This window comes from Xenia sp. Carnegie-2017, unplaced genomic scaffold (genome assembly GCF_021976095.1).
Source record: "Xenia sp. Carnegie-2017 unplaced genomic scaffold, XeniaSp_v1 HiC_scaffold_13, whole genome shotgun sequence".
Taxonomy (NCBI): Eukaryota; Metazoa; Cnidaria; class Anthozoa; order Malacalcyonacea; family Xeniidae; genus Xenia; species Xenia sp. Carnegie-2017.
The window spans coordinates 10,989,153-11,001,653 of record NW_025813436.1 but is presented as its reverse complement, the minus strand read 5'-3'; the positions used below and the strand labels follow the sequence as shown (position 1 = coordinate 11,001,653).

Here is a 12,501-nt window from a genome sequence, read left to right as displayed (position 1 = left end):
TACATGGAACGCTACCTGTAATAGAAAAGTCTAAATAAATTTATTTACGTTTTAGCGTTTATTTACGCTTTAGGTAGCGTTCCATGTGTTTCAGTTCAATGCCCAATTCACCCCGGCTGAAATTGGCTTTATCGATTCGTATATATGGCGCATGTAACCATTTATGAATCAAACCATTTCTAATATTTCCAGCATTTTCATACATCATTCAATTTCTAAATTATTAACAGTGAGAAACAGTATGCGTACATATACTGTTATATACACACATACTGTTTCCCAATGTTAATAAGTTAGAAATTGAATGATGTGTGAAAAAAACATTCCGACATTTTTGTCAAGCACAACTGACTTGCTGGAATTTTTATTTAATTTATTTTGAACTATTTGCATAAGAAAGTGCCAAACAATCGGCTAAAAAAGGTAAACAGTCCATCCCCCGGTGATCGAAATATAAAACAACAGGTGCAGACTATATAGAATCACTTACGCACAGCTGGTGTTGGTAATGTAATGTAAAGACGATCGTTCCAAGTCGAAAGTAAGTGAAAATCTGAATATGCGAGAATATAGATATACATCATAGCAGTTCATTTTTTTTTTCAAAATCCTACCATAACAACGGATGCGTAAATTTTAGGAGATTTTAAAAGCGGGACTGTATATAACGCGTGACATAGTTTGAAAATTTCAACAGCAATATGTTCTCTTCAATGTTTGATTTTTAACAACTGGATTTTCTAAATTCTAGTTCAAAAGGAAAGGGCGCTGTTTAATTGTTATATCTCTATAAAATATCTTGCTTTATTTTTGTGCACCACGCCAATTCAAACAAATGACTTTCAGCTTGAAATCAAGAAACGTACGAAATCATTCTGACTTTCTGTCTGCTACGTTTGAATATAGAATTTGGGCCTGATTTAAGAAAATGGCTATCAAACGCTCGCTTAAGGAATGGTTTCAGAAATACTTTCTTGAGGGTAAGTCATGCATACATAATATCGCCTTAATTAAAGAGAGCAATTGCCATAGTGAACGCACTGAAACCAAATAAAACCACAAACCCAAGATAAAACCAAGAAAAAATTAAGACACTATATGCATTTTGGCGGACAACTCTTCAGGTGTCAACGTCTGCTAACTGTTAAAAGGTGAATCAACTTGTATATACATGATTGGTTTTGATGATGACTCATTTAGCATGAGAGATGAGTCATCGCGAGTTGTCTGCCGAAATGCATAGTCTCTTGAACTTTTAAAACAATTCTTTTCAGAACTCTTTACTTTTCTCTTGGTTTTCACTGGTTAGTTTTTCTTCTTCTCCGTATCTTGGGTTTCGTGGTTTTATTTGGTTTCAGTGCATTCACCATGACAATTGCTCTCTTTAATTAAGGCGATATTCAAATTTCTCACCACGACAAAGTCTTTCCCAATGACGATATTTTCTTGTTCTCTTTAAAAGGTCAAGCTTTAAGCACCACTCAAGAGAAGGCCTTGATCAATCTCGATCCAAACGCACCTTGGCAAGATAGGTTGATCGTGAAACACCGTCGTGTGGTCGGCATTCTCATTCCCTTCGCCATCGTACATTTCATCTGGTGGACATGCGCGATAAAGTACAATTATTGGGCATTGTTTCCAGATCTATATTACATCTCTATCACGATGATATTTGGCTCCTTGATTGCAGGTTAAAAAAAGGAAGCATGCGAAAATTGACAAACCCATCCACTAAGATTTTAAAGTCATATCCCAGCATGCACTCCTCCAATGGAATTTCTAAAATAGCAGCCTCTTTTTTTATAAACCTTTCTTTAGAAAAGAGATACATCTCATCAAACGTCACACATGTTTTCCTTTTACACACAGGTATGACAAGCGAAGGTGGTGCCTCAGTAGCTTTTCCAGTGTTGACCTTAGCTTTTAACATCCACCCGACAATTGCTAGAGACTTCGGTTTAATGATTCAGTCAGTGGGTATGTCTGCAGCGGCTTTCACTATATTCTGGATGCGCATACAAGTTGAGTGGCGTTCGATCATTTTTTGCTCCAGCGCTGCAATTATCGGGATAATCATCGGTCTTGAATTCATCGATCCGAAACTCACTCCACCCCAAAAGAAGATGGGTTTTGTCAGCGTTTGGTTTGCCTTTGCATTCGCCCTGTTCCTTTTGAACCGTTACCACAAAAGAAAAACCTTCAAAATCATTCCGGATTTCAACGCGTGGAAGCTAGGAGTCCTGTTAGTAACCGGTTTCATTGGGGGAATTTTCTCCGCCATAGGAGGAAGTGGACTAGATATATGTAGTTTCAGCGTGTTGACATTGCTATTCCGAGTTTCAGAGAAGACTGCCACGCCAACGTCGGTTGTACTGATGGCGGGTAACACCATGGTCGGTTTTTACTGGCGTCAAGTGATGATGGAGCAAGTTCACATTGACGCTTATCATTATCTTGCTGTGTGCGTGCCCATTGTTGTTCTTGGGGCACCTTTAGGTATGTAATGCAAAATTTAATGTGATGGAATTCGCCGCTGATTGAGTTATTTGCGAAAATCATTCATGTAATTTAAAAGTGCATAGGTGCTTCGGAAGAGCTTGATTTTATCATGTAGTGGCCTTTCAACAACCTTCTTTGCCCACAGCTTGCATAATCACTGGGGATAATTGTTCAAAAGATCGCCCTCGTGTGGACAAAGACACCGAACAGTAACAAAGCCAGTCCGTTTTTATTCCCACAACGCAGACATTTTTTGTTTTTATTTACGAATCTTAGGAGTAAAACAATTTTCATCTTAGGAGTAAAACATCGGGCTGGCATAGCGGATTGCTTCCATGGATAAACAAATGCATGTGTACACGAGCACCAACGATTACCTGCAAACCAACATATAGCCTCAACGGATACTCAAATGTACGCGTACCCCACAAATGCAAACAAAAATGTCTTAGTAACAAGAGGAAACATGCATGCTACAGATTGCAAGTACATTCGTTCTCAGTTTGTATGTAATTTTACGTTAAATGGAATGCCTGTCCATTACGGCGAAAGTAATGAGCCGCCGCCCATAATGTTTCTAGGCCAATCAAATATCAAAGCGTTCAATTCTACCAGAGGTGACGCTTGCACCCATATAATAATGTCGTAGTATAAATTCTTTCTCTTGTTTCAAAAAACTGGAATCTTTTTTGCAGGACGATGAGTATTTTATATTCATTAAAGTGAGATCTGATCCTCCTTACTTTTTCCTTCCTTTCCTTTCCTTGTATTTAACATCAAGTATCACTAAGATCGGCTCACAATTTTACTCATTGAGATGACTAGCAATCCTTCAGTTTCTTTACTCTGTTTCACTTTATTATGATTGCTATTATATACTGTATTTCCAATTGGCTGCATTATTACTGACAATATGTTATGAAGTATATGTATCTGTAATTCCAAATCTTGTAATTACAGATAAATCATTCACTAATAACCCTTACACTCCTTACGAAATAACAATTTAGATATTATCTATTTATCATATTTTCATCTTCTGAACACTACGTCCTTAATGTAATTTCAATGCTGATCAATATTTCGTACTTCAAGTGTTATTTTACAACGGAACATTGTAAAATAACATTCCTTAAGTTTGATGATATCTAGTGTAAAGACAAGAATTTGTATGTTAATAGATACATAAATATTATTTGCTTTATTAACTATATCGTTTCTAAGATTTCTCTGACAATGTAATTTCTTTTCATGAAGGTTCTATGATCGGTAGCCATTTTCATAGACAAGTCTTGGCTTCATTCGTATATATCACTGATACGGTGGCTTTAATAAGTGGATTTGCGATCGTGCCTGTCGATGCTACATTAGTAGGCGTCTCCGTGGGGATAGTTTTGTTCGGTTTTGCATTCTTTGGTATCTTATGCTACCTCGGCCAACGTCTATTGAAGATCATCAATGAAGAAGGAAAGGAAAACATCGAGTCGAGTGAGAGTGAAGCATTGTACCAAACAAGTTCGGAGACTGAGCAAAAACTGACTTCACTTAAAACGTCACCAAACGGACAAACTTCAGTTTAGAACTTTTTTCAAAATATATCCCTTGTCATCGTCCAAAACGAATTATCACACCTCTAAGCATTAATATCGCTTAGTCTACGGTGTCGTGCAGACTTGTATACTTATTAGCAAAATACAGTTATATAACAAAAGATATAGATTACATTAACCACTGGAATTATCTCGGAGGAAAAATGATGATTTAATCCAGTAAGCATTTTTTTGTATCAGGAAAGTACACACACATGCTGTATGTAAGCTTAATGTTTAACTAGTAGTTGTTCCTGATAGAAATCTTTTATGATGAGACCTATTTCCAGCATTTTCAATGTTTCATACCATCGATATCTCATCTTTGCCAACAATATAATGGCGTTTGTTGGAAGTAGATGGCCAAGACCCCTTCGCTCAGCTCTTTTATTCTTAGCATCCTGCTGCAGTTTTTTGGCTATCATTTCGTTTGTTAGTCGATGGCCAAGACCCCTTCGCTCTCTTAGCATCCTGCTGTCAAACCCAATACTTTTCAGTTTCAAGCTTTACGCTATATTCCGATCCTTCGCTCAATAGCATCCTGTAGTCCAACCCAATACTTTCCAGTTTCAAAACTTAGCCCATCATTCACCCTTTTATCTTTTCATTCCTCATAGGCTCGTCCAGCTCCTCGCATGTTGGCGTGCTTTACAACGATCGAAGACCTCGCTTTTCTCAGATCTTGACGCCACCAACGGATATCATTCTGTTTCATGAATGTGACCATACATATCATCGCAGTATTTTCTATAATCTTAATCCTTTCTTATCACGCCGTGTCAAACTCGATAACTTTCACACCATGCCGTTCTCTGTCTCTAACAAACGTCTTTGACATTTCTGTTTTAGCTCCAGGATTCTGATTCATACATTAACACTGCTCTAATTCAGACGTTTACATGTCACTTTTAATGTCACGAGTTTCTCTTTTTCTTATTTAGCCATTTACGGATTAAGTACATTTCAAGAAGCTGGTATTTACGTTGACTGCAATTTGTTTTCATCTTTGTTTGTCAGCAATCATTACTTTAAAAGACATGCACATTTTTAAAATTCTTCTTCACAGAAGTCCGTTGATTTCTTTCTTATCGCACATTGTCAGCTCTGGCTGATCATATTTTCCTTGACTTCTCCAGACTCTTTTTGTGAGCATTCATAAGCAATTGCAGCATTACTATTGTCGTGGATAGGTAGTTGTGGGTGGCAGAGGGGTTCTTTAACGTGGACTTTGCCCATCATTTCTTCCCGATTATTTTTAGCATAAAAAAATTTAGAAAATTTTTTCGGCCATATTCCCACCCTCACTCTAGCATGCAGAGGATACGGTTTGTCTACTCTTTGCCGGAACCCACACGAATATCTTAACTTGTGACAAATACCGAGTCAATTGCAGTCTGTCTTTAATGTGATAGTTTTGAACTTAATTAATTTCAATCGACGAATTTTGACGCATGAACGCGCAGATATATATCAGCAAGGATGCAAATGGGCGGATTTTCACCAGCGCAAACCAATCAATTTTTTTTTGTAATTCAATTACAACGTTTCTCGACTGCATAAAATAAAAAAAACTCACACGAGTGGAAATCCGGCTTAATTCATAAGTAATTTACACTTACAAATGTCGCCGGTATATAAAACATTTTAACTCGACTTCACTCACTACATTGCACTCACCGGGCTTTTGCAGACAAAGAGCCATTGTTGGCTTCGTTGCATCTGTGGTTGCATCATGCACTCAAAATGAATTCTTGTACAAGAATTTATTATGTCTGTCATCTCCAAACATTTTCCTAACAATTAATTAAAATTTAATAAGTGGAAATAGTACTCCATTTTCTTACTCCTTTGTCCTTTTACAACTGATTTCGTTCAAAACACATGTCACTAGATCATTTAACAATTATCAACTCAGTGAGATTATTATATGAAACGAGTTACTGCATCAGAGATGTAAACAACAAGTTTCTGGTAGTGCTGGGCAAGAGTTCGGGCTTATTTGTTTATATTAGTTTTTGTATTTACAGAATGGTTGAATTTTACGGAGAGCATAAAAATTGCAGCGATAGAAAAGGGATAAGGATTTCAGTTAAAAACTAAAAAGAAAACACTAATGAGCAATATTTTTAAGAATTTCACACAAAAATCGCATGTTCTCTAGTTCTGCAAAATTTACGTGCTCCTTCTAATGAAATGGATCAGATTAATGGATCAATAATGGGTCCTTTGAGTCGAAAAACAGATTGCCCTTCCGAAGATATCCTTCTGGAAAAATAGTAGCAGGACCAACATCTTGTGTAAAAGCACCACGTCGTATTTCTCCCTCGTATTCATCGTTCGACCATTAAGTGTTTGAAAAGTTGTATGCCAGTATTTTGCCAGACTGAGCGACCGTTTCCTCCTCCACATCAGTTTCAATTAGGTCGACATCATGTAAGTTGCTGAGGATTTCTACTTGTTCATCTTGCACAGAAGACAGACCTTCAACATCAAGTTTCGAAAAGGCAAAAAGCTAGCAATCAATATCCGAGCACACTCCATCATAAGAAATACCATAATCTTGCTCTAGGACGTCTACAACTTTGTTCAATGTCATGCTGTTGAGTTTATCCGCTATTGTTTATGTCTTGCAATGTTTGTGTAACAAAATTTAAAGGGCAAGATTAAAAACTTCACAAAAAATCGCTCAAAACTAGTTTCGTAGACAAACTATACATCAAAATGCTCGCAAACACCTCCTTAATAGAAAGGTGTACTATAAAGCGCATGTCCGGTTTTTAATTATGAGTTAGCTGGGCAAAAGAAGCGCTGGCACGTGGTGTATGGCGCGCCAGCATGGACAATATTACCAAAATGTCGTTTTATGAATGTCAATTTCGCTTTATATAAATGAGTTTCGTTTTATAAAAATAATTTTCATAATTTGAAAAATAAATTTCGTTGTGTATATATAAATTATGGTAAACGAATTTTTGTTTTCTTTTATATTTTTGCGTTTCGTTTTACAAATATTGAAAAAGTTGCCAGTATATTATTTTCGACATACGATAATGTGTTTTGTTGTAAATATTTTCGATTTTGGTAATATTGTCCATCTTGGCGCGCCATAGTGGCGTCCGATATATTGGGCACTGGGGCTTAAAGGGTTAAAAAGAACATTCCGACATTCAGAACATTTTTGTCAAGCACAATTGACTTGTTGGAATTTTCATTTTATATGTATTGAACTATTTGCATGAGAAAGTGGCAAACAATCGGATAGAAAAGATAAACAGTCCGTCACTCGGTGGTCGAAAGATAAAATTGATAGCTTTTTATTGGTGTTTCAAATCAATTAAAACATTTTCTTCTATAAGAATCGGATATCTTATCTCTATCTGTATATATATAGATATATAGATATATCTATGAATATTAGAAAAGCACATTATTGGGATTTGTAGTTTTAAAACAAAACGCTCCAAAATATCTACTGAGCGTTTCCTCGCAAGCAGGCCATATAACAGGTGCAGACTATATAGAATCACTTATGTACAGCTTGTGTGGCAATGTAATGTAATGCCGATCGTTCCAAGTCGAAAGTCAAAATCTGAACACACGAGAGTATAGATATACATTATAGCAGTTCATTTTATTTTCAAAATGCTACCATCACAACATGCGTAAATTTTAGGAGATTTTAAAGGCGGGACTGTATATAACGCGTGACACAGTTTGAAAATTTCAACAGCAATATTTTCTCTTCAATGTTTGATTTTTAACAACTGCATTTTCTAAATTCTAGTTCAAAAGGAAAGGACACTGTTTAATTGTTATATCTCTATAAAATATCTTCCTTTATTTTTGTGCACCACGCCAATTCAAACGAATGAATTTAAACTTGAAATCAAGAAACATACGAAATCCTTCTGAATTTCTGTTTGCTACGTTTGAATATAGAATTTGGGCCTGATTTAAGCAAATGGCTATCAAACGCTCGTTTAAGGAATGGTTTCAGAAATACTTTCTTGAGGGTAAGTCATGTATATATAATATCGCCTTAATTAAAGAGAGCAATTGCCATAGTGAATGCACTGAAACCAAATAAGACCACGAAACCCAAGATAAAACCAAGAAAAATATTAAGACACTAAATGCATTTTGGCGGACAACTCTTCATGTGGCAAAGTCTGCTATCTGTTACAGGGTGAATTAACTTGTATATACATGATTGGTTTTGATGATGACTCATCCAGCATGGGAGATTAGTCATCGCGAGTTGTCTGCTGAAATGCATAGTCTCTTGAACTTTTAAAACAGCTCTTTTCAGAACTCTTGACTTTTCTCTTGGTTTTCACTGGTTAGTTTTTCTTCTTCTCCGTATCTTGGGTTTCGTGGTTTTATTTTGTTTCAGTGCATTCACCATGGCAATTGCTCTCTTTAATTACGGCGATATTCAAATTTGTCACCACGACAAAGTCCCTGTTTTACTATTTTAAAAGGTATAGAAAGTATTTTTACTTGTCATAAAATGTTTCCATAAGACTTTTGCAATGAGAATATTTTCTTGTTCTCTTTAAAAGGTCAAGCTTTAAGCACCACTCAAGAGAAGGCCTTGATCAATCTCGATCCAAACGCACCTTGGCAAGATAGGTTGATCGTGAAACACCGTCGTGTGGTCGGCATTCTCATTCCCTTCGCCATCGTACATTTCATCTGGTGGACATGCGCGATAAAGTACAATTATTGGGCATTGTTTCCAGATCTATATTACATCTCTATCACGATGATATTTGGCTCCTTGATTGCAGGTTAAAAAAAGAAGCATGCGAAAATTGACAAACCCATTCACTAGGATTTTACAGTCATATCCCAGAATGCACTCCTCTAATAGCATTTTAAAAATAACGGCCTCTTTTTTATAAACCTTTCTTTACAAAAGAGATACATCCCATTAAAAGTCGCGCATTTTTCCTTTTACACACAGGCATGACAAGCGAAGGTGGTGCCTCAGTAGCTTTTCCAGTGTTGACCTTAGCTTTTAACATCCACCCGACAATTGCTAGAGACTTCGGTTTAATGATTCAGTCAGTGGGTATGTCTGCAGCGGCTTTCACTATATTCTGGATGCGCATACAAGTTGAGTGGCGTTCGATCATTTTTTGCTCCAGCGCTGCAATGGTCGGGATAATCATCGGTCTTGAATTCATCGATCCGAAACTCACTCCACCCCAAAAGAAGATGGGTTTTGTCAGCATTTGGTTCGCCTTTGCATTCGCCCTGTTCCTCTTGAACCGTTACCACAAAAGAAAAACCTTCAAAATCATTCCAGAATTCAACGCGTGGAAGCTGGGAGTGCTGTTAGTAACCGGTTTCATTGGGGGCATTTTCTCCGCCATAGGAGGAAGTGGACTAGATATATGTAGTTTCAGCGTGTTGACATTGCTATTCCGAGTTTCAGAGAAGACTGCCACGCCAACGTCGGTTGTACTGATGGCGGGTAACACCATGGTCGGTTTTTACTGGCGTCAAGTGATGATGGAGCAAGTTCACATTGACGCTTATCATTATCTTGCTGTGTGCGTGCCCATTGTTGTTCTTGGGGCACCTTTAGGTATGTAATGCAAAATTTAATGTGATGGAATTCGCCGCTGATTGAGTTATTTGCGAAAATCATTCATGTAATTTAAAAGTGCATAGGTGCTTCGGAAGAGCTTGATTTTATCATATAGTAGCCTTTCAACAACCTTCTTTGCCCACAGCTTGCATAATCACAGGGGATAATTGCTCAAAAGATCGTCCTCGTGTGTACAAAGACACCGACCAGTAGCAAAGCCAGTCCGTTTTTATTCCCACAACGCAGACATTTTTTGTTTTTATTTACGAATCTTAGGAGTAAAACATCGAGCTGGCATAGCGGATAACTTCCATGGATAAACAAATGTATGTATACACAAACAGCAACGATTACCTGCAAACCAACATATAGCCTCAACGGATACTCAAATGTATGCGTGTCCCATGGATACACAAATGTACGCGTACCCCACAAATGCAAACAAAAACGTCTTAAGGCTCTTTTCCACTCATCGCAAAACGTACCCGCAGGCTCGCTGCGAGTGCCTGCGAGTTACTTGCAGCGAGCTTACTATGACTTGCAGCATAGTTAAATTAATTGAACAAAATTTTTTGATCGCGCGAACAGACTCGCAAGCTCGCAGCGAGAGCATTTTGCGATGAGTGGAAAAGAGCCCTTAGTAACAAGAGGAAAGCATGCATGGTACAGATTGCCTCCATGGATACATACATACACACCGGAATAGTCACAACGAGGTCGTGCTAGCGGAATATTACTTCCAGAATGTTATGTCATGAGTTTTTACGCATTTAGCTGGGGGCAGATTTTCTTTGGTTAAGCTTGTTATGTATTTCATAAAAAAACTAGCTCTCGAGTAGAATCATCGTGATTTACCAGGCGGGAAACGAATTCTGTGTTACGTAAATGAATGGCCGAAACAACATGTAAAATTGTAAAATTATCTTTCTTAAAGAAAAAACGTCAGAGAAAATTACTATCAACAAAGATTAGCATGCTGTGGGCAAACAAGGCCAGTGTAAGTGATAACATGTCAAGTGCTTCCAAAGTCAATGCATCATGCTAAGATTAAAACAATGAGCCCATGCTTCAGCTGAGCGTAATGTTTTATCGATAAATATCTCGCACAGCATGCTAGAAGCGTATATAGTACACGCAATAAAACTAACTGTCCAAAAGTTCTTCCTTTTACACGTACATTCGTTCTCAGTTTGTATGTAATTTTACGTTAAATGGAATGCCTGTCCCTTACGGCGAAAGAAATGAGCCGCCGCCCATAATGTTTCTAGGCCAATCAAATATCAAAGCGTTCATTCTACCGGAGGTGACGCTTGCACCCATATAATAATGTCGTAATATAAATTCTTTCTCTTGTTTCAAAAAACTGGAACCTTTTTCCAGGACGATGAATATTTTACATTCTGTAAAGTGAGATCTGATCCTCCTTACTTTTTCTTTCCTTTCTTTTTCTTGTATGTAACATCAAGTATCACTAAGATCGGCTCACAGTTTTACTCACTAAGATGACTTGGCAATCCTTCAGTTTCTTTACTCTGTTTCACTTTATTATGATTGCTAGTATATATTGTATTTCCAATTGGCTGCAGTATTACTGACAATATGTTATGAAGTATATGAATTTGTAATTCCAAATCTTGCAATCACAGATAAATCGTTCATTAATAACCCTTACACTCCTTACGAAATAACAATTTAGATATTATCTATTTATCATATTTTCATCTTCTGAACACTACGTCCTTAATGTAATTTCAATGCTGATCAATATTTCGTACTTCAAGTGTTATTTTACAACGGAACATTGCTTTATCAGATACATAAATAGATACATAAATATTATTTACTTTATTATCTATATGGTTTATAAGATTTCTCTGACCATGAAATTTCTTTTCATGAAGGTTCTATGATCGGTAGCCATTTTCATAGACAAGTCTTGGCTTCATTCGTATATATCACTGATACGGTGGCTTTAATAAGTGGATTTGCGATCGTGCCTGTCGATGCTACATTGGTAGGCGTCTCCGTGGGGATAGTTTTGTTCGGTTTTGCATTCTTTGGTATCTTATGCTACCTCGGCCAACGTCTATTGAAGATCGTCAATGAAGAAGGAAAGGAAAACATCGAGTTGAGTGAGAGTGAAGCATTGTACCAAACAAGTTCGGAGACTGAGCAAAAACTGACTTCACTTAAAACGTCACCAAACGGACAAACGTCATCGTCCAAAACGAATTATCACACCTCTAAGCATTAATATCGCTTAGTCTACGGTGTCGTGCAGACTTGTATACTTATTAGCAAAATACAGTTTTATAACAAAAGATATAGATTACATTATCCACTGGAATTATCTCGGAGGAAAAATGATGATTTGATCCAGTAAGCATTTTTTTTTATCAGGAAAGTACACACACATGCTGTATGTAAGCTCAATGTTTAACTAGTAGTTGTTTCTGATAGAAATCTTTTATGATGAGACCTATTTCCAGCATTTTCAATGTTTCATACCATCGATATCTCAGTTTCAAGCTTTCTTTGCCAACAATATAATGGCGTTTGTTGGAAGTAGATGGCCAAGACCCCCTTCGCTCAACTCTTTTTATTCTTAGCATCCTGTAGTCCAACCCAATACTTTCCAGTTTCAAAACTTAGCCCATCATTCACCCTTTTTATCTTTTCATTCCTCATAGGCTCGTCCAAGCTCCTCGCATGTTGGCGTGCTTTACAACGATCGAAGACCTCGCTTTTCTCAGATCTTGACGCCACCAACGGATATCATTCTGTTTCATGAATGTGACCATACATATCATCGCAGTA

At 37.2% G+C, this 12,501-nt stretch overlaps 2 protein-coding genes across 3 annotated transcripts; both read left to right on the top strand.

Moving 5' to 3' along the window:
• The first annotated feature begins 491 nt into the window (after nucleotides 1-491).
• On the top strand, nucleotides 492-4,371 carry LOC124433436. Of its 2 annotated transcripts, none has more exons than XM_046983204.1 (5): nucleotides 492-541; nucleotides 907-980; nucleotides 1,463-1,690; nucleotides 1,870-2,496; nucleotides 3,757-4,371. In XM_046983204.1, exons 2-5 carry the CDS (start codon nucleotides 929-931, stop codon nucleotides 4,077-4,079), a joined length of 1,230 nt encoding a protein of 409 aa, XP_046839160.1. In that variant the 5' UTR covers nucleotides 492-541; nucleotides 907-928; the 3' UTR covers nucleotides 4,080-4,371. The 2 variants fall into 2 exon arrangements, with proteins under 2 accessions (XP_046839160.1, XP_046839161.1); XM_046983205.1 differs by having other exon boundaries at nucleotides 895-980.
• A 3,650-nt stretch (nucleotides 4,372-8,021) lies between these two features.
• On the top strand, nucleotides 8,022-12,143 carry LOC124452215. The gene is made up of 4 exons (XM_047002800.1): nucleotides 8,022-8,101; nucleotides 8,651-8,878; nucleotides 9,055-9,681; nucleotides 11,586-12,143. Exons 1-4 carry the CDS (start codon nucleotides 8,050-8,052, stop codon nucleotides 11,936-11,938), a joined length of 1,260 nt encoding a protein of 419 aa, XP_046858756.1. The 5' UTR covers nucleotides 8,022-8,049; the 3' UTR covers nucleotides 11,939-12,143.
• Nucleotides 12,144-12,501: the final 358 nt, after the last annotated feature.

Bases quoted from the DNA above. Each gene is read 5' to 3' on its own strand.
- LOC124452215 (XM_047002800.1), top strand. From the start codon at position 8,050: ATGGCTATCAAACGCTCGTTTAAGGAATGGTTTCAGAAATACTTTCTT. The intron at 8,102-8,650 runs GTAAGTCATGTA...TCTCTTTAAAAG, and splicing joins TCAGAAATACTTTCTTGAGG to GTCAAGCTTTAAGCACCACT. The intron at 8,879-9,054 runs GTTAAAAAAAGA...TTTTACACACAG, and splicing joins ATTTGGCTCCTTGATTGCAG to GCATGACAAGCGAAGGTGGT.
- LOC124433436 (XM_046983204.1), top strand. From the start codon at position 929: ATGGCTATCAAACGCTCGCTTAAGGAATGGTTTCAGAAATACTTTCTT. The intron at 981-1,462 runs GTAAGTCATGCA...TCTCTTTAAAAG, and splicing joins TCAGAAATACTTTCTTGAGG to GTCAAGCTTTAAGCACCACT. The intron at 1,691-1,869 runs GTTAAAAAAAGG...TTTTACACACAG, and splicing joins ATTTGGCTCCTTGATTGCAG to GTATGACAAGCGAAGGTGGT.